The sequence below is a fragment of the Petaurus breviceps genome, unplaced genomic scaffold (genome assembly GCF_028583685.1).
Source record: "Petaurus breviceps papuanus isolate PSGF00001 unplaced genomic scaffold, PetGlider_PUasm1.0 90845, whole genome shotgun sequence".
NCBI lineage: Eukaryota > Metazoa > Chordata > Mammalia > Diprotodontia > Petauridae > Petaurus > Petaurus breviceps.
The window spans coordinates 20,915,032-20,934,949 of record NW_027187359.1 but is presented as its reverse complement, the minus strand read 5'-3'; the positions used below and the strand labels follow the sequence as shown (position 1 = coordinate 20,934,949).

At 36.7% G+C, this 19,918-nt stretch overlaps 1 protein-coding gene across 2 annotated transcripts in view; it reads left to right on the top strand.

The window, feature by feature from the left end:
• Positions 1 to 17,884, top strand: part of STRN (striatin) — a 168,421-nt gene extending 150,537 nt beyond the window's left edge. For both annotated transcript variants that reach the window (XM_069072197.1, XM_069072198.1), the window contains 4 exons: positions 2,324 to 2,464; positions 4,910 to 5,017; positions 7,036 to 7,122; positions 7,371 to 17,884. In XM_069072197.1, coding sequence (XP_068928298.1) covers positions 2,324 to 2,464; positions 4,910 to 5,017; positions 7,036 to 7,122; positions 7,371 to 7,540 — 506 coding nt within the window. In that variant the 3' untranslated portion in view covers positions 7,541 to 17,884. The remainder of the gene's footprint in view (positions 1 to 2,323; positions 2,465 to 4,909; positions 5,018 to 7,035; positions 7,123 to 7,370) is intronic.
• The last annotated feature ends 2,034 nt before the right edge of the window (positions 17,885 to 19,918 follow it).

The window sequence follows — 19,918 nt, the reverse complement described above, 5'->3', positions numbered from 1 at the left end:
GAGGCAGACAGAGCTTAAGTGATAACCCAGGGTCCTACAGCTAGTAATTTTCTGAAGTGAAATTTAAACTCAGGTCTTCCTGACCCTATCCCTGTGCTCTATCTACTGTGCCATCTAGCTATCATGTTTCAATAGTGAGATTTTTCTAGCTTATAAAAAAATATGATTTGCCCATTTGTTTAGACTTTTACATGAATAAATCATAAAATGTGCCAGTCAGATGAGGATGTTATAGTACTGAACAGCAGAGGAGGAGGAGGTATATGCCTAAGGCTTTGTGGGTACCCAGCTACCAGTTATTCCCCAGGCCTACTTAAGTAGAGTCTTAGGAAGTAGCCTGTAGACTGGCTATTTTGGAGGGGGAAAACTGACCTGGCTGCTAAAATTAAAGAACGGTCAGCACTTGGAGCTAGTATTTATATGGAGTACTTGAGGTCTAGTGAATTAGTCCTGGTGATTCAGTGGTTAGATTAAAACAATATATTTGTAAAGAGGGAAGAGAGGGGATTCCTTACTCCTGGGCTTTAGGAAAGTGCATGTATACACCACCACCAGTGGTTAGAATAGCTGTTGTGTAGAACAGAAGGAGGATCGTGTTGGGAAGGGAAGCCTCCAAAGCATCAGACACATGATGAGGCAGAGGCAATGTGTTGAGATAGAAAGAGCACTTGGTTTGGAGTCATTCTGGGTTTGAATCCTGTTTTTGCTTTTTGTTACCTTTCTGCCTTTTGACACATCATTTCCACAATCCTGAAATTTCTCTCTCTAAACTTACTATCAGTTATTTCTTAATTGCCAGATCTAATGGCATTTTTTTCGTTCATCCTTTTTACCTCTCGGAAACGTTTTGACATTGCTAACCACCCTCTCCCGATTACTTTTTTCCTCTAGGTTTTTGTGACCCTGCTCTCTCCTTCTCCTAGTTCTTCTGCTCCCTTACAATTTCCTTTGCTGATCTATCATTCATATCATACCACATAACTTTGGGTGTCCCACATGACTCTGTCCTGGCCCTCTTCTACCCCTGCACTTGATCTTGATAGTGTAAGCTCCTTAGGACAGAGATTGTTTTACTTTTGTTTTTCAGTTCCTGGGACTTAGAATAGTATCTTCATGTATTAAGTAATAATAAATACTTAATAAATGTAATAAATACTTATTGATATATTGGTAAGCTCATTAACTCCTGTGGATGTAATTATCATCTCTATTTAAATGATCCATAAATATCTCTATGCAGCCTGAATCTCCCATGCACCATTCCTACATCTACAACTGTCTATTGGACATGTTAAACTGTATGTTAGATGTCTCAGACTTGTCTAAAACAGAACTCACTTTCTTTTCACCAGAATTTACTGTTCTTCCATACTTCCCTATTTCTACCCAGGGCACCACAATTTACCCAGTTATCCAGTTCATAACCATGGTGCTATGCTCAACTCTGCAGTCTCTTTTGCCACACATATCCAATATTTTCTACATCTTGCCTTTGCCTCTTCTATAGGATCTCTCACATCTGACCCTTCTCTCTATTCACAGCTACCACCTTAGTTCAGGCACTTATCACCTCTCACTTGGACTATCTCAGTAGCCATCTAGTTGTTCTTCCTGCCACCTATCTTTCTCCAATGCATCCTTCACACTGTTCCCAAAAGAGATTTTCCTTAAGTGTAGATCTAACCTTGTTCTTCCCTACCCAGTAAATTCCATCGACTCTCGAGCACATCTTACATAAAATATAAACTCTTATGCTTGACTTTTAAAACCCTTTACAATTGACCCCAACCTGTTTTTTCCATCTTCATTACACATTACTCTCCTTCACTTTATGATCTGGCCAAATTGGCCTTTCTGTTCCTCACACATGACATTCTATCTCCCATATCTCCTTTGCAGTGATTGTTCACCATGCCTAGAATGCACTCCCTCCTTTTCTTTGCCTTATAGAATCCCTCATTTACTTCAAGACATAGCTCATCTTTTAAAAAAAAATTTTTATTAGTATCTTTTGTTTTTACATTTTTCACTGTATGTCCCTGGTGTATATGCATGCTATCTCGCTTGATCAAATTACAAGTTCTTTGAGAGTAAGGATTATTTCATTTTTTGTTTTTGTATTCCCAACATCTAGGATAGTACTTAAACCCTAATAGGGGCTTAATAAAATGGTTGATTTATTGAATTTTTTATAGCCGTAATGACAACTTTGTTTCTTTAAGAAATCATATTTGTTTTGCTGTGAAGTATTATTTTCATCTTGACTTTAACTGAATAAAAATTCTAATTGCTGTTTTCTTTGAAAATGTTTTGGCTGGTATAGAACTGGGAATTCCTGCCTCTGTGGATCTAGTGAGCAGTGATCCAAGCCATATGGTAGCATCATTCAGCAATGGATATACTAGCATCTTTAACATGGAAACACGACAGCGCATTCTCACTTTAGAAGCCAACCTAGATACAAGTATGTGTACCAGTTTAAATGAATTCTATATTGTCTTATGGAAAGTTATAAGCTGAAACAACCCATCTTAGACATTGATTATGAATAATTTTAGACATTTGAGTATTCTTTCTCCTAAAATATTTTTTAGAAATTTTTTAGTTTGAACTTAAACTCCAAATAAAATAAGTATTTCCATATACACATAGTAAAACAAAAAAAGATTGTACATGAAGCTACAAATATTTGTTATATGTAGCTTGCTTTTCTTTTTAGATATATAAAAAATTCAGCACATTCTAAACTGCCCTGCTTGTCTCTGATTCTTTCTAGTCTTCCTTCTATTCTCTTCTATGCATTAAGAAAATAAAGCTACTAAAGAGGCCCTCCCTCCCTTCCTACCTGCCTGCCTGCCTGTCTTTCTTTTTTAGATCTCTCCCCCCCACACACAGTTCTAATGAATAAAAAGAAAATACAGCCTTTGCAAGAAATATGCTGTCAAAGAAAAGAGGTTCCTAAAGTGTCTTTGTTAAAAAATATATTTTATTCTCCTTGAGTCTATTACCTCTTGTTTGATTATTGGTCCTCCAGAATTATGGTTGGTCATTACATTAAAAGCACATCTTAAATCTTTGCATTTTGTTTTTCTTTACAGTGTTATTGTATAAATCGTTCTACTGGTTCTCTTCGCTCTGTAGAAGTTCATACAGGTCTTCCTATGATTCTGTAAAACTATTCCTTTCATTTTGTAGTGTTCATTAATATTCCACTCATTCATGTAACATAATTTGTTCAACCATTCCTCAATTAATGGTTACCTCCTTAGTTTTCAATTCTTTGACACTACAAAAAGATTTATTATAAATGTTTTTGTACATATGGGGCCTTTTCTTCTTTCTTTTTTCTCCCTAGGGTTTAGGCTTATTAGTGGTATTACAGAGGTTGAAAAGTGTACACAGTTTAGTGATTTGAGAATCTGCTTCCAAATTGTTTTCCCATAATGGTTGGAAAATTTCTTGTTCCTTTTTTTGGTTCTCAATTTCCCTTCTCCAGTTAGATGTGTAATGCAGTTAATCCATGACTTGTCACCTATTTTTCTAAAAGGAAGATAGTTAGAAGCTTATACTTATACTAGCTATACTATGATCATATTATCAGAGGACAAATGTAAACTCTCTGCTTTCTTTTATTAAATAGCTGATATTTAAATAAAGAAAAAGGTTTAATAATTAAAGTCCATCTTTAAAATTTTTTTAAATGCCAACTCTTTTGACTGATTGTGTTAGGGACATCCCTGACAAGGAGATTAGAGTATTCCTGGCAGTGAAGGCATCAGAATTTCATAACTTAGTAGTTATACTTTATCAGGATGACATAGTGAGAAAAGTACTGCCCCATGAGCCACAAGCCCTGGAGTCTTCTCTTTCTATTACTCAACTAACCTTGCAGTAAGGCAAAATTCTTCAATTCCTCAAGTCTGTTTCTTCATTTGAAAAATGGGGCTAATAATGCCTATACTAGCTAGGGTGGCTCTCTAGTTTCTCAAGTGTGGCCCTTTGACTGAATCCAAATTTCACAGAACAAATCTATTAAGGGTATTTGGTGAAGTTTGGATTCAGTCAAAGGGGCTTACTTGAGGACTCTAAACTTCAGTATCAAATGATAATAAATTTGAAGGCATCTTGAAAATTGTGAAGCATATACTATTATAAATGGATGCTCAGGGGCAGCTAGATGGCGCAGTGAATAGAGCACCGGCCCTGGAGTCAGGAGTCCCTGAGTTCAAATCCGGCCTCAGACATTTAACACAAAAACTAGTCATGTGACCTTGGGCAAGTCACAACCCCAGTTGCCCTCCAAAAAGCAAATGAATGAATAAATGCTCATATTATGATGCATGTGCTAGGTTCCAGCATGGAGCAGTGGCCTGATAATGGTGCTCTATTACCAGTAAGAGAAGGGTTAGGAAAAAGCAAAAGCCTTAGCTATAGAGTAAGAAATAAACATTTGCCATATTTATCTTTTCATAGTAATAGGACTTCTGCCTCCTTTTGGTGTGTTGTCCTGAGGTTTCAGTAAGATGATGTTTGTGAAAGGCCATGCAAATAAGTATTATTGCCTGGGAGAGGGGACTGTTGATCTAGAGAGATCATTGAGTTGTGTGTTTGTAAGTTGTCTGGTTAGTGGTGAGAGTGAAAATTATTCAAGTAGAAAAAATGTCTGAGGTCTCAGCTCTAAGAAGAGAAATGCCAAGAGGTTCCAGGTTAAATCTAAATGCACATCTGTAGACAGTCAATGGCAAGAAAATAATTCTAATTCTTAGTATATTTTAAGTGTCTTTTATTTTTTTCCCTTAAAAATTGGGGAAAAACTTAATTAAAGGTTTTTTTTGATTTACATAGTAAGCATGCAGTATGTGAAAATGCTAATAACTAATTTGTATTTCTTGATTTTTTTCCCCCTTAGGCTCTAACATGTCCTGCCAAATAAATAGAGTCATCAGTCATCCAACTCTTCCAATCAGTATCACTGCTCATGAAGATAGACACATTAAATTCTATGATAATAACACAGGTAAGATATTCTTCTACATTAGTTATTTTTGCGAGAGTAAACAAATAAAAAAAGAACTTGTTACCTAATTTGTTCCTGGTGGTTTTATTAAAAGGGGACAGAGAATAGAGGTTGAAGATAGAACACTTTCCCATTTTGGCTTCTTGTTCTTGTTGTTGTTGTCATTGTCAGTCCCTTGTTTCAGTTGTGTTCAAGTCTTCCTGACCCCATTTGAGATTTTCTTTGCAAAAATACTGGGGTGATTTACTGTTTCCTTTTTCTAATTCATTTTACAGAAGAGGAAACTTGAGGCAAGCTTCATTAAATGACTTGCCCAGGGCCACACAGCTAGGAAGTATCAGAGGCTGGATTTGAACTCAGGTCTTCCTGACTCTAGGCCCAGAGTTCTATCCACTGTGTCACCTACCTAGTGTCTTCTCTCCCTCCTGCCCCTCACTTTTTAGTAACTAATCAAGATCAGTCAAGAATTAACTTAGTTTTATAGTTTCCGGTAGCATGTATTTTTCTGTATAGAAATATGGGCTGTAGGGTCATACCATAGCCATATGAATATAAATGAAGATGTTCATATTGTTCTGGCAAATCATTTAAAGTGATTTTTTGTTAGACTCTGGTAGCACCACCAGATACAAAGCTTTGAGGACCCTTAGAGGACCTCTAATCAAACCCAATCCTTTTGCCTGTTAGGAAACTGAGGCCCAGAGAGATATATATGCCAAGGTCATTCAGATAATGAGGGACAGTGATAGGATTTGAACTTGTGTCCTTAGACTCCAAATCTTTTACTTTTTTAACTGTTCCTCATCATCTTATAATCTTTAGACCTGAGGGTGGGGAGAAGAGGGGAAAAAAAAGCACCACCAAACCCTGGCAGGCTTCAGTTTAATGCTTCTCTCTAGTGTGTCACTAAATATTTTATGCTAATTTTAAATGACTTGACCATTGAAGGCATCCATAAATTTTAGTGAAACAGTTGAAAAGCTAGAAAAGAGATCTAGATTGCTAAATTGATTGTTATTATTTACTGAGAATTTCTACCTTTTGTTTTATGAACTTGAGGAAGACACTTAAATTGACTTTCACTTAAATTGATAACAGTTATGCTGTCTGCTGCAGATAAATAACTTAGCCTTGAGGATTTCCCTAATATAATTACGTAACTTTTTCTTATTTTTGTGACTCCATTCTCCCTTTCTGTAAGAAAAAAACAAAAAGAATCTATGATCCACCACAGTTCCTCTTCCATTTGGCATAGCAAAAATGTTCAACTGCATACAGGGGAGGTCCTAGGTTTTAGAAGAGGATGGTTTACCTTGTATAGGGAGTTCTGAACCTATGATCTGAGCATGACTTGCATACAACCACAACCCACAGTAGCCTTCACCCTTGTTATTATAATTTCTTTTTACATAATACTTTATGTGTCATGAATCTAGAGTTGGAAGAGACCTCAGAGGTCATCCAGGCCAACTCCCTTACTTTTACTGATGTGGAAACTGGGGTTGTGACTTGTCTGGTATCCTCTAGCAAGTTAGGGCAAAGCCAGGTCCTCTTACTTCAAATTCATGTCTCTTTCTACTTCACTAATGCAGTTTTAGAAAACAGTGTTATTATGAAAAGTGCTATATAAAAAAGTAAGATCACCTTTGAAACAACATGTTTTACCCAAAGATGGGTCGCATAAGTAAAGAAGTCATAATTACGCAGATACACACAATTCCAAAATATTTGTTCCTGACAGAGAGGCTGTTGTGTTTGCATTTTTTAAAACTAAGGTTTTGTTTTTGTTTTTGCTTTTTTTGTGAAAAGGAGACACATATGCATGCTTGTCTGAGAAAACCACTATAATATATTTAAGTAGTTGGAAGAAAAAAATGACACAGGAAATCACTTTTGACTATCAGTGGTCCCTCATCCACAAAGATAATTTTCTATACAATTAATCAAACCAAAGATAAGTAGGAATTTGCTTTGTCCAGGCTTAGAAAAATAGCGAGTAACAATCTCTTCTTTCAAAGGAAAACTGATCCATTCAATGGTTGCCCACTTAGAAGCTGTTACGAGTTTAGCAGTTGATCCCAATGGCCTATACTTGATGTCTGGCAGTAAGTACATCACACTGTGTATTTTTTTTTTTAAGCAGTTGGGGTTAAGTAACTTGCTCAAGGTTACACAGCCAGGTGTTTCTGGGTGGGTGCTAAGTGTCTGAGCCTGGATTCAATCCCAGGTTATCCCAACTCTGGGGCTGGTGCTCTTACTCACTGTGCTACCTGGATGCCCCAAATCTGTGTATTTTTAAATTCTATGTGTAATTGAATTTATTTTTTAAAATTTCACATTTTTTGGTATTTAGGTCATGACTGTTCAATACGTTTATGGAACCTAGAAAGCAAGACCTGTATCCAGGAGTTCACAGCTCACCGAAAAAAGTTTGAGGAATCTATTCACGATGTAGCATTCCACCCATCAAAATGTTACATTGCCAGTGCTGGAGCAGACGCCCTGGCCAAAGTCTTCGTATGACATGATGCCTCCTTTTCAGCTTCTCACTCTTTCTGTATAATCAACTGCACACAAGAGATAACAGAAGACAAGGGGGAAGGTCACCTTTTCTTGCCCTTTCATTCTGCCAATGGAGCACAGAGAACATTTGTTAAAATATAGTTTTTGCAGTCAATGTACTGTTTTCTAAAACCAAGGTTTGTTCAGGTTGCTGCAAGCTCAGCTGGTTCTGTGAGCCTGAAAACTGTTTCAAATTATTCTGAAAGTATATGCTTTTATTTGTGAGGGGGTTCTTCTTCGCTGGGCAGGCCTGAGCGAAACGAGGTTCATTTAATCCCTGTGGAGGAATTGGGGCACTCTTTAAGGGAGGGATACATCAATAACATGATTTATTGGGGAGGGGTGGAGGGAGCAGGGGAACTTAAGCATGTTTTTCATTTGAGAAATTTTGTCAAATGTGCACGTTAGGTAGTCAAAACAGTGGCTTTTAACATGTCCACTGGACTAACCTTTTTGTGAATGATGACTAGGCAGTTCTGAAAGGAGTTTAGTTTAGTGTGTCTTTGAACTTTACACATAAAGTGACTGGCAAAACATTTTACCTATTAAAAAAAGAATGCAATAATATGTTACATATATTCAGTATGCCAATCAGATACTTAGTTTGCAGGCAAAATTATATATTGTATTACATTTTTGAAAATAGAGTTGTTACCAAGTGACTGAGAGTTTAGTTGTTAGATATTCAACTTTAAAGAGAATGTTTGATACAGTCTACACTTACTAAGGGATCTAACTTATCCAAACATTCAAATTTGAGTCTTTTTATTGTTCAAGGACAGTCACTAGCACAGGTCTCTGACATAAATAACCTATATTACTGTTAAAATTCAGTTTTATTCATGTGATGTTTATAATACCAAAATGGTTAACCATTCTTATCAATGAACTCACAGCTGGATAGATGCAAAGCAAAAAAAAAAAAAGAAAATGTTTATAGAGAGTCTCATTTATTTATGTTCACATAACCACGCTTCAGATTATCTGTGTTCTCTTTCTTCCCTAAACCTCAGGTTGGGCTATCTGATAGCCTTCAATAATACTATCATACTTAATGTTGGTTTAAAAAAATAACCCAAATACAATCTGCTAGGTTTGGGTTAGGTCTATTCTGTTGCTTTTTGTATTAAAAAAAAAAAGGATTTAAACAAAGCACAAGCAGTTTACCTTCAAAGACCCTATTTTAACACTGCTAGGAGGGAGGACATCTGGATGGAAAGGTCAGTTGCATATCTTTTAAAAAAAAGACCTTAGGCTGTTTCTGGTTTGATTTTTTTTTTAAGAGCTATGAGTTTAGTTGGTTCTGGAAAACCTATGACTGAAAGTTGATTATTTCTTTCTGACCAAGTCTTCTAGCTGCCCCCAACTCAACCTCATAATATTCAGATTTCTAGTAGCTGACCTTACTGCCTAAGTGAAATCTGTTTTACCTCCTATCCCACCCCTTCTCTTGGACACTCAAACCCAGGGACTAGTTGAAAACATATATAAATCATTGAACATAACAACTTTCAATAGTCTCTCAAGATAAAAAAAATAACAGGCCATAATAAACCCTTTTGGTCTCCTGAAATTTTTTTCTGCAATTCTTATCAGTGTCAAAGCAATGGTGCTTCTGATCATGGTGATCATCAGTTACCTGAAGAGGTATATAGTTGGTATGGGTTATATTTTATGATTAATACTAAATATATCAAATATGTAATAAAATTCCATTCTAATGTTTTGATTTAAATCTACTGTGGGGCGGAATGGGTTATAGTCATTGGTTAGTAGGAGATGAGGAAGAGTATACTATTCTGTACGCTAGAACAACAAAGAGCCAGATGCGTCCTCAATCCCTGACCCCAGGTGGTACCATCTATTTCCCTAATGATAGAGAATACTGCATGACCCTCAGCTGAACTCTGATGTCATCCCTTTCTCCAAGAGATACTGGGAATATCACTGACCTGCAGATAATTGTGGCTTCCTGTCTTTCCCAGGTTACCGTTCATCTGTCTGCTCGGGCTCTGAATCTAGCTCTCAGGCTAGGGAATAAGAACTTAGAGTTACTAGCTACCTGGACCTTCTTAGTCTAGGGATCTAGAATGCTAGTACCTTTCTGATACATTAATAGTTGAGATGGGCATTGTCTTACGATGGGGAAGTTTGATCATGTTGGCTTCTGGGTCACTGTTCTGGTAATGAGGAATCCAATGGTTCATTCTATGAGCTCTTTCTATTCTCAAATCTAAGCCCCAAAGAATGACCCACTGGATTCCTTCCAATAATGTTGAATTTGTGGTAACTGGATTGCAGATGCCTAGGATTCTCTTCTGGAATTCATCAAACTAGGTAAGCTAAAATTGCCTCAAGGGCAGTAGGGGCTCTTAAGGATACACCTCTTGTCCACAAAAGGACCAGGAATCTCCTGATAGGAACTGTTTCAGAAAGTCCCATTCTCTGGTTTTTATTCTTGTGCTAATGTCCCCAAAAGGCTTCTTAAGGTAAGTGGGCTTTCTCCCCCGGGCCTAGATGAGAACTGCACCTCTGGGAAAAAAAAGATTACAGTTTCCTTATAGGCTGCAGCTTCATTGCTAAAACTAATCATAGACATAGATCACACACAAGTCACAGCCAAATAAAATTGCACTGGTGCTACTGGTGATCACAAACAGTGGGCATAGGACAAGAGAGTCCCCTCCCCACTGATTTTGTTGACCTTAAAGTGGCTAGATGAATCAGAGGGTCAAATTTACCGAAGTCTCTTCTTAGGGTCTAGACAGCAAGAGAAAAGTAATTCTCCTGTGGACCTGACACTGCACTGGATGGTCGGCTACAGAAAAAAAAAATGGGATGAAATTTGAAGGTGGTGACTGTCTCTATGGGGGCACACACATCTGTGGTGTAGTGTTCTGACAGCAATAACCTCCAATCCTATCTCCTATGGTATCTTGATTTCATGTTAGATACAGACTAATGGACTATGCTGATTCTCCTGTGTATGTGTGTGTGTGTACGCATGCATGTGTGCTACTCTTGCTATATGCTATGGTTTCTAGCATCTTACTACTCTCCTTACTCATCTGTACTTCCATACCCTATCATCAGCATTTAGGTAAACAAATCTCTTATGTATTGAAAAATGAATTGGACTTCAGCCCTTTCCTGTAGTGGTAAGGTACCAATGAATGAATGCTTATGATGCAAAAAAGAAATAGAATCATGAATTGTATTCTATAAATTATATTCTTACACTCTTCATGATGTGAAAATGATGAGTCTCTGACCCTGACATTTACAGAGAAGTTGGCAAGTACCAGACAAGATGCCCTAGTTTCTGTTCTTAGTTCCTGCTTTTAGCATCTTTCTAAGTCTTTAGAGTTCCCTTTTCCCATTTCACTGAACTTCTCAAGGACAAGCCACTAGTCTTATGTGTGCCTCCTAAAATATTTGTGTTTGCACATGGAAAATAAGCATGAGGTGTGTAGACTAGTGTGAAAAGTGGCTCTAGTGAAAGTCCATTTGGGAACCAATATATACCATGAGAGACAATACACAGAAGTAACATTCTCTTCTCCTAGTATTGTGAAGCCCCATTGTGGACATTTACCAAAGCAACCAATACTGTGTAGTTCCCATGAGTCCAATTGAACTTGAATTCAGCGGACATGAACTGAAGATTTGAGCCCAATGATAAAAAACGCTTTTGTAGTTTTTGATTTGTGAGGTTTTTTTTTCATGAGCTTTATCCTTAAAATAGAAAGTGGTAAGGAAGGACAGTCTTCTGCTTTGTTTACATGAGATGTGTAGACACATTTGTGCTCTTGGAGTTTGCAGCACTCTTTAGTACTGAAAAGTCATAAAAACCCATTTGCTATATTCAGACCAAGCCATAAACATATTTTAACATCGCTGTTATTATTACCTTCAGTATTTTTCTCGTGACCAAGCCTATGATTTTTTTTGCCATTGAACAGGTAATAAGTTATACAAAGTATTTAGGTTTTATAATACATTGTAATTGTTAAAAGGTATAAGAATGGGCTGCATCACTGAGTAATGAACTTTATATGAGAAATTTCCCATGGATTTGACTTTCATTCTTTAGTATTCTTGTTATATTTGTTTTGGAAGGAATTAAAAAGATTTATTTGAAAATATCTAAAAGTTATGTATATTTTATAAATATATATTATATATATATTACTAGGAATACACTCACATATATGATATATATGTGTATATATACTTATATATATAGACTATTAAACCATAGGCGCATTTTGCTGTTTTTTGTATGGAGTTCTTTGGGAAAGTATATGCAAAGGATAACATGAGTATGACATGAGTGTTGTACTATTTGCTTATGTAATAATATAATTTTAAATGTTTTAACTACTGTATATATTATATACACTATAGGCCAGCATGCTTGTTGGAAAGATTATCGTTCTAGTTTATTAAAATTTGAATGGAAGAAAAACTGGCTATTCAAATGTGGATTGAAAAATATTCCGTTCTAAAATATTATATTAAACATTTAGGCTTTTTAATGAATAGATCTTTTAAAGAAAGTGATAGCTAAGGAAGGAGAGGTGCCTTTTAAAACACAAAACAAATATAGCCTTATGATGAGGATGATGGGGGAGAATGTGCATTATGTATGTATGTGTATTATATGTACATGCATGTATATATGTATGTGTATGTATATATATATACATATATATCTGAAATGTGGTCATTGATGTCTCTGTACGTATTTGTTAAACTTGTAGGTCTTCAGGGTATTGTGTATGAGGCCATCTCCACTCTTCTGAGCACTACATAACACTTTTTAGAATATGTGAATTCATAGAAATTTTTATTTTGTATATTTGTACTTGAATTTATATAGTAGAAAGTACATGTCCACAAAATTATGGAACCTCATTTAATTTGGCTAAGTAAGTGTGCCTCTTGAAAGGTTTGTGTATTTTCATCTTTTTTTAATTTTCACTGGAGATTTAAGAGAATGTTTCAATTTGCAAAACATTATTTTTAAATCAGACAACTGGACTAGTTCAAAATCCCACCCTAGGAGAGTTTTAAAGCATTTAAACAGCATCTTTCATACCTACCTCTTTATCACTGTCTCCATATTTTTCTTTAAATGCAAATCTTTTTACTGTGTCTGAAATGAAGGTTTATACAATCTACAAACATTTTGGTGCTAAAAATTTTGTGATTTAAGTTACATGGAACCTAGATTTCCCAAATAAGATTTTAAACCATAGATTTTGTTTGTTTACTGTGGCTTGTGAATGACTAGAGTTGATTTATCTCTATCTGGTATGAGTATTAGATCTTAGTCACCAAGTTTCTGACTTAGTTCCAGTGTCATTACTTTGATGGATCCATGACCATCCTTTGTTCCTCCCTCCTCTGATGTAGATCATAGCCTCTTCTATAGTCAGTCTACCCAATATGCTAAAGCCTTACTTTAGTTCTTGTAACATTTTCTAGGAAACAGTGTTACCACTTGAGCTGTCTGTCTTTGTGGGTTATATGATCAACCCACCTCCTTTCCTGGTCATAAATGTGCTTCAATGTCATTCATATTACTACTTCCCTGCAAATTGTTCTTGGTAATATGTTATATCCTACATACTCACCATATATATTTCCATTGCTCTTTGGGAAGTACTATTATAAATTTACCAAAGGTAGAAGTTAAGATATTATATCAAAAGAATCATTGAAAAGAGTTGTCCAGATAAATGTAATCAGTTTGCTTTAATCATTTACAACTATCTAATTTAAATACAGCTATTGCTACTATCACCTGCTTAGCATTTTTTATAATCTATTAAACTTTTTATTTAGGGAGTTGAGATCGCCATAAGTTGTAGCTCATAGAAATTTGTTGCTCCAATGCTCTTGATTATTAAAGTTCCTTAAAAAAAGGATCTGAAAATTTGCATGACAAAAATCATAAATATTTTATATACTATTTTGGTAACTTTGACTTGACCATTAAAAGTTACTCTTTTGGCAGTCTTTGTCTTCCACGTGTTTATCCTTGCCTGCAATGACAGGTGCAATGTTGACAAAAAGATGAGAAGGTTAAAGCATTTAACTGATCTTTCTGACATCATTGCATTTTTCTTCTGTGACACCTTTTAAGCAGCACGATTTCTTTGTAAGTAAGCGCTATGCTGGACCTGACTTCCAGAAGATGCTACCTCCATGGTCACCTACTTTCATTCTTCTTAAGACCAGGAATTGACATATACTTTGCTCATTGTTTCTACATCTTACCCCTTCCTTTGCCAGTGTTTCTCAGCAACCACTTTTCCTTTGAGGTTTGTTCCATTCATCTATTGTCACCCAGTCCATATCCTTGTCATGGTTATCTGCCAGCCTCTGCATCCTATTCAATCCATAATCAATCAACAGATAAATTTATTAAGTGCCTACCATGTGCAAGGCACTATGCGAACTTATTCCTCTTTTTTTTTTTAAAGGAGTTCAGTACCTGTTTCAGTCTTCCTCATTACTTTAACCTTTGTGCTTATACCTACAGCACTGATGACGCTTCTTGTCCAATATCAACCTCAGTTCCCACGATCCTCATCTTCATTCACCAAAACCAATTGTATGGATAGCCATAACTTTGATGTAACAGTATTTACACATAACTCCTACCTTCATGTTCCAGAACCCAAACTTCCCTTCTGATCATAACCACCTATCTTCTGACTACTTCATTCATTGTCCTAAACGTGATTTCCAGTCTTTCCATGCCTCCTCTTTTTCCCTATTTATCTCTGCTCTAACTTCATTTTGTTCCCTTCATGGTCTTGACTATGAATGCAACTAGTTTTCTTTCCTTTTCTTTCTATCCTTGAATCCCTTGTCTTCTTATGTTACTACCCATGCCTAGCCAAACCCCAGCCCTGCATTACTACCACCATTTGGTGCATTCACTCCCTATTCACATGCCGCTGAATGCCATTGGAGATCTCACATCTGTGCCAATTAGGTCCAACACAAATTTGTTATCTAACACAATTGGGCCTTTACTAATAACATCTTTTTATTCTTGATTGACTATCATTCTCCACAGTGCCTTTCAAACCTCTTCTCAAGCCCTCCTCCTTTTAGAGGAGTACCTTGTCTCCTTTACTGAGAAAAGAAGCTGTCCATCATAATTTCTTTTCTATTAGATCATTCTTTCATATCACACTCCATTCTTTACTCCTTTGTACCAATCTTTGAGGAAAAAATGACCCCCTTTTTAAAAAATTGACCCTTTTTGTGAAGTGCATTTCTTGCATTTGATGTAAGAATTCATTTGTGCATTTGATCTCATCTCTAACATTCTCCTCAAGAAAGTTATCTCATTTATCATTTTCTTTCATCTTCAGTTTGTCCACAGCCATTAAATTCTTCCTGCTTCACACACACACACACACACACACACTTGGGTCTCCCCATTCTTTATAAGTTTTATAAATTTATAGCTCTTTGTCTTTTTGCTGGCATTTTCCCCAGAAGGAACTGTCCAGGGGTGGGGAATCTGCAGCCTTGAGACCACATGTGGCCCTCTGGGTCTTGACCTTTTGTCTGAATCCAAACTTCAGAAAACAAGTTGTGTCTTGAGGACCTAGAGGGCACATGTGGCCTTGAGGCCACAGGTGCCCCACCCCTGCAACCTTCTATTTTCATTATCTCAACCCTTTCATTCTGGCTTCCAATTCCACCACTTAGCTTAAGTTCAAGGTCATTGAAACTGCATTGAAACTTTTCCTTCAAGGTTATCATTGCTCTCTTTACTGCTAAATGCAGTGATCTATAATCCATACCTAGCCTTCAACATAATCTCCTACTAGGTTTCAGCACTGCTCCTGGCTTGGTTTTGTCAGCTCCCGAATGTTGCTGCATTGTTATCTATCCCCTACCTATTGAACATAAGCACTGACCTGGTCCTCTTCCTTCTAACTCTGCCCAGTTGGTGATTTCAGTTGCCATGAGTTCACTTATTTCTATGATGTAATTCCTGGGTCTGTATTTGCAGTCCTAATCTTACTCCTGAACTCTAGCCCTGTATTACTAGCTAGCTGATTTTCAATCAATTCATATTTAAGTGTCTGCTATGTGCTAGGCACTATGTTAAGTGCTGGAGATACTAAAAGGGGAAAAGTCCCTGCTCTTGAGCTTGAAACCTAATGGAGGAGACAAGCAAATAAATGTGTACAAACAAGCTATAGACACAATAAATAGGAAATCTCTACTTGAATCTCAAGCTCAACATACCTGAAATGAACTATTTTTTCCCCCAAAAATGCACTCCTTCAAACTTTAATCTTCACTAGAGATCATCTAGATTTATAACCTAGGTGCCAGTCTTGAATTTTCTTTCTCTTTTACTCCCTTGTATCTAGTTGCTAAGTTTTAATGATTCTACTAACAAATCTTGCATTTGACTCCACTCTCCTCTGATTCAGTCCCTCATCTCCTCTCTACCTGGATTGTTGCAATAACTCCCAAATTGGTCTATTATTTCCAGAGTCTCCAGTCTTCCACAGTTTGGCTCCTAACTACTTTTCTGAACTTATTTAATATTATTCCACATACTGTGTGTCCAGCAAACTAGCCCACAAGCCCTTCCTTGAATTCAGCATGCTCTTTCTGATAGCCATGCTTTTGTGCCTGGAATGTATATCCCTCCTTTCCTTTCTTCCTTGCTTCCTGCCTCCCTCCCTCTTTTCATCCCTTCCTCCCTCTCCCTTCTTCCCTCCATTCCTTCTTTCCCAAAGACTTTCTTGGTTCCACCTTCCCCACCCCAAATTGTTAGTACTCTGTTCCTGCTGAGCTTCTTTACCTATCTGTGAACATGTTATATTTGGTAATTGTGGGCAGGGTACTATCTTGCTTTTGTCTTTACAGTGATTTGCATACAGTAGACAGTAAGCTCTTAATAAATGCTTATTGACTTGACTCCAAATGAATCTTATAAATACCATAGAAAATTTTTAGCAGCATCTTGAAATAGTTTTTTAAAATAAGAATTTCCTGAATTTTCGGTAGTCAGGCTTTAGATGTGAATTTTATTGGGACCACATGGGTGTCATATTTGATGACAGCCTGTGCCGACTTGGATTCAGTCTATTGTCCACCAGTGAGTTACTCTTAGTGCCTTGTTGATATAAATGGAATGAGTCTCTTGGTTGTTCTTTCCTCTCTAAAAATAGAACAGTTATTTGATTTGTCAAATGTAAGGAGCTGCTAAGCTGATAGCACTGCTTCTCCAATTATTAGTAATTGAAAATTCATGAATGTTTGTATTATGCAGTCCACCATCTCCTCATGCCTTGATCTCCACATATTCCTCAAATTTATTCCACAAATAATTCTTCTATTTTATTTCTTTATTGCCTGTTTAGAGGGGAAGTTTCTTTTTTTAGTTTTTCCTCTAATTAAAAATATTAATTTTTTGTTTAGTTTGTCAATAATATATGAGCCATGTTACTAGAAGAGGCTGCTTCTTTGTATCACTTCTATGTCACAGTGTATATCATTTGATATACATGGAGATTTTCTAAACCATTCAGATTTTTCAAGTTCCTTAATTCTTCGAGATTCTCACATCAAAAATTGTGTGTCCTCCACCCTCTTCCCCCATCAATTAGCCCTGAACTAGATTGGTTGATTTTCAGGTATTTTTTATTTAGTCAGGATATATATTAATGTAAATTAATTCAAATACTCATTTTCATGGTTGAAAATGGTTTCCTTTGTAAATTCAGGGTATGGGCAAGCTAATTTAAGACATCCATTTTGGGTGACTTTAAATGTACTCTTGTTTTTAAATAAAGTATAAGCTTATAGAGTCTGTGGTATAGGTGTGTCATGAATTGTTAGAGCATTATAAATGGCAGACCAGACCCTAACAATGGAATTATCAGTGGATGGTAAAACATGGTTTTATTTTGTGGGAGTAGAAAAAAAAGAGTAAACAAATTAGCTGAATGTAACTATGTCTTGGGCAGACTTGGAAGTGCCCCTAAGTGCTAGATGTACTCAGGGAAAGGTGAAAGACTTATTATTGATAGAGGATATATCCTCCGGAAAGCCAGTGAGAATTAAAATGCTTTGTAAAGCTGGGTTTATGCTACTTTTCAAAGACATGTTGCCCCTGCTGATAAATATTAAATTTTGTGAATGTTAAGCTAAATAGTTTTAAAATTGGATTATTCAAGTGTTTAACATGAGCTGTTTTCAAGCTAAATCCGTTGGTTTTGGTATAGACTAAAAATAAACTTGACTTCCTCTACACCCCTATCTTTCACTCAGGATATTGGATTTTCTTCCCTGTTTTGCTGTTTTAGAATAATCAGAAGTGTTCCACATCCACCTCTGCCTAGCAACCCCAGACATACATCGTAAGCTCATGAACCCTTTCGAGGTGATTTGTCAAATCCACTACCCTCCTTGGTCTAATCTGGAGACTCAACAAAATGCATCTAAATGTAATCTTCGGGGGGGGGGGGGTGGTAAATGGCCCAACTTCTTCTGGTATAGTGTTTGCTGTGATTAAAAGTAAATCACCAGACGCCTTGTAGGTAATCTTCAAAATCATAGAGGGCTTGAGAGACTGCTGTCCTTTACATGTAGAATTTAGAATCTCTGTGGACACTTAAGAAGAAGGCCATGTGGAACCTGGCTTTTCTAAGAGGCCCCAGAACCTGTAGTGCCAATCCAGGCTCAGGGTTAGCCTTGTTAGCCCTGACCTGGGCTGGGATTTCCACACCTATAAAAGTTCTAGGGATGGTACAGTTACATTATAATTTGTATTCTAAAAAGCCAGAGGCATCTTACAGCCTAGCAACACTGAATTTAAATGCAATATTTCCATAGACATCATTCCAGTCTGCTGCTGTCCCTGGTTCTATCTACTGCTGAAAATTATCAGGACATTTATTTAAAGATGTGTAAAGAACAGAAAAGACACATGAGCCTATTAGTGGAGATAGAGTCCACCCTCTTGTTTGTGCTATTACTTTTCTTCCCCAGGGATTTATTGAGCCATAGCCCTTGAAAAATATCATTATTTCAACTAGCCAAGTCCCTGCCTTGTGCCTTACCTACCAGGGGTTCCAGGGTCAGCAAAACATTTAAGTTTCAGATGTATTGAAATGTCATGTAACTTTAGGCACCAAATTTTGAGGAAAAGTACTTACCCCCATTAAAACTTAGTTTGGGAACCTTGTTCAGTAGAGACCACCACCATCCTCCATCTGATAATGGGACATGATACTTTTTCAGATTATAAAGCATTATCAAAAGATAAAATCAAGACTTGGTATGGGTATCTTTACTAGGCTTGACACCACCATGGACATTTAAATGAAGTTATGAATTTACTTTTATGACCATGGAGAAAATTTTTCACAATCTGACTTTTAATTTGGTATTTCTGTGACTTTCAAAACAAAATCAAATCACAACACAGTTCTCAAAGTCAGAGACAGGAGTCATCTATCTACAACAGCAAAGAACCAAGCATTTGTTAAGCTCCTGGTATGTACCAGACACTGTACTAAGCACTTTACACAAATGTGATTTCACTTACACAACCACCCTGGGAAGCAGGTTCTATTATTATATCCATGCTTATAGTTGAAGAATCTGAAGTAAACCTTAAGTGACTTGCCCATTGTCACACAGCTAATGATCTGGGCTTGGATTTGAACTTGTTTCCTTGACCCCAGCTCCAATGATCTATCTACTTCAACTCTAGCAGGGTCTAATATAAAGGGCTTAGGACAATGCCTGACACATAGAAGGAATTTAATAAATGCTTGTTAACTTCCCTCCAAAAGCCCTAACAAATTGCCATTGAAGCACTGCTTGAAGATCTATAATATAGTATAGGGAACTTGCTGTTCTATATGGGCAAATCACTTAACCTCTGTTTGCCTCAGTTTCCTCAACATAAAATGGGGATAATAATAGTATTTCCTCCCAGGGTTGTCAGGATCAAGTGTAATAATTGTTGAGTGGTTAGCACAGTACCTGGAACATAATAAGCCCTATATAAATATTTGCTATTATTTTTATTCTACTTCCGTGCTTCCTAGATGCATGTAGGTGGTGCAATTGGTAAAGCACTGGGCTTGAAATCGGAAAGATCTGCATTCAAATCCACACAGACATAGGCTGTATAACCCTGGGCAAATCACAACCTCTGCCTCAGTTTCTTCAACTGCAAGATGGTCATAAATTATCTCACAGGGTTTAGTAATTAAATGACATGAAGCACTTAGCACAGATATTGGCACCAAATGGGTGCTATATAAATGCTAATTC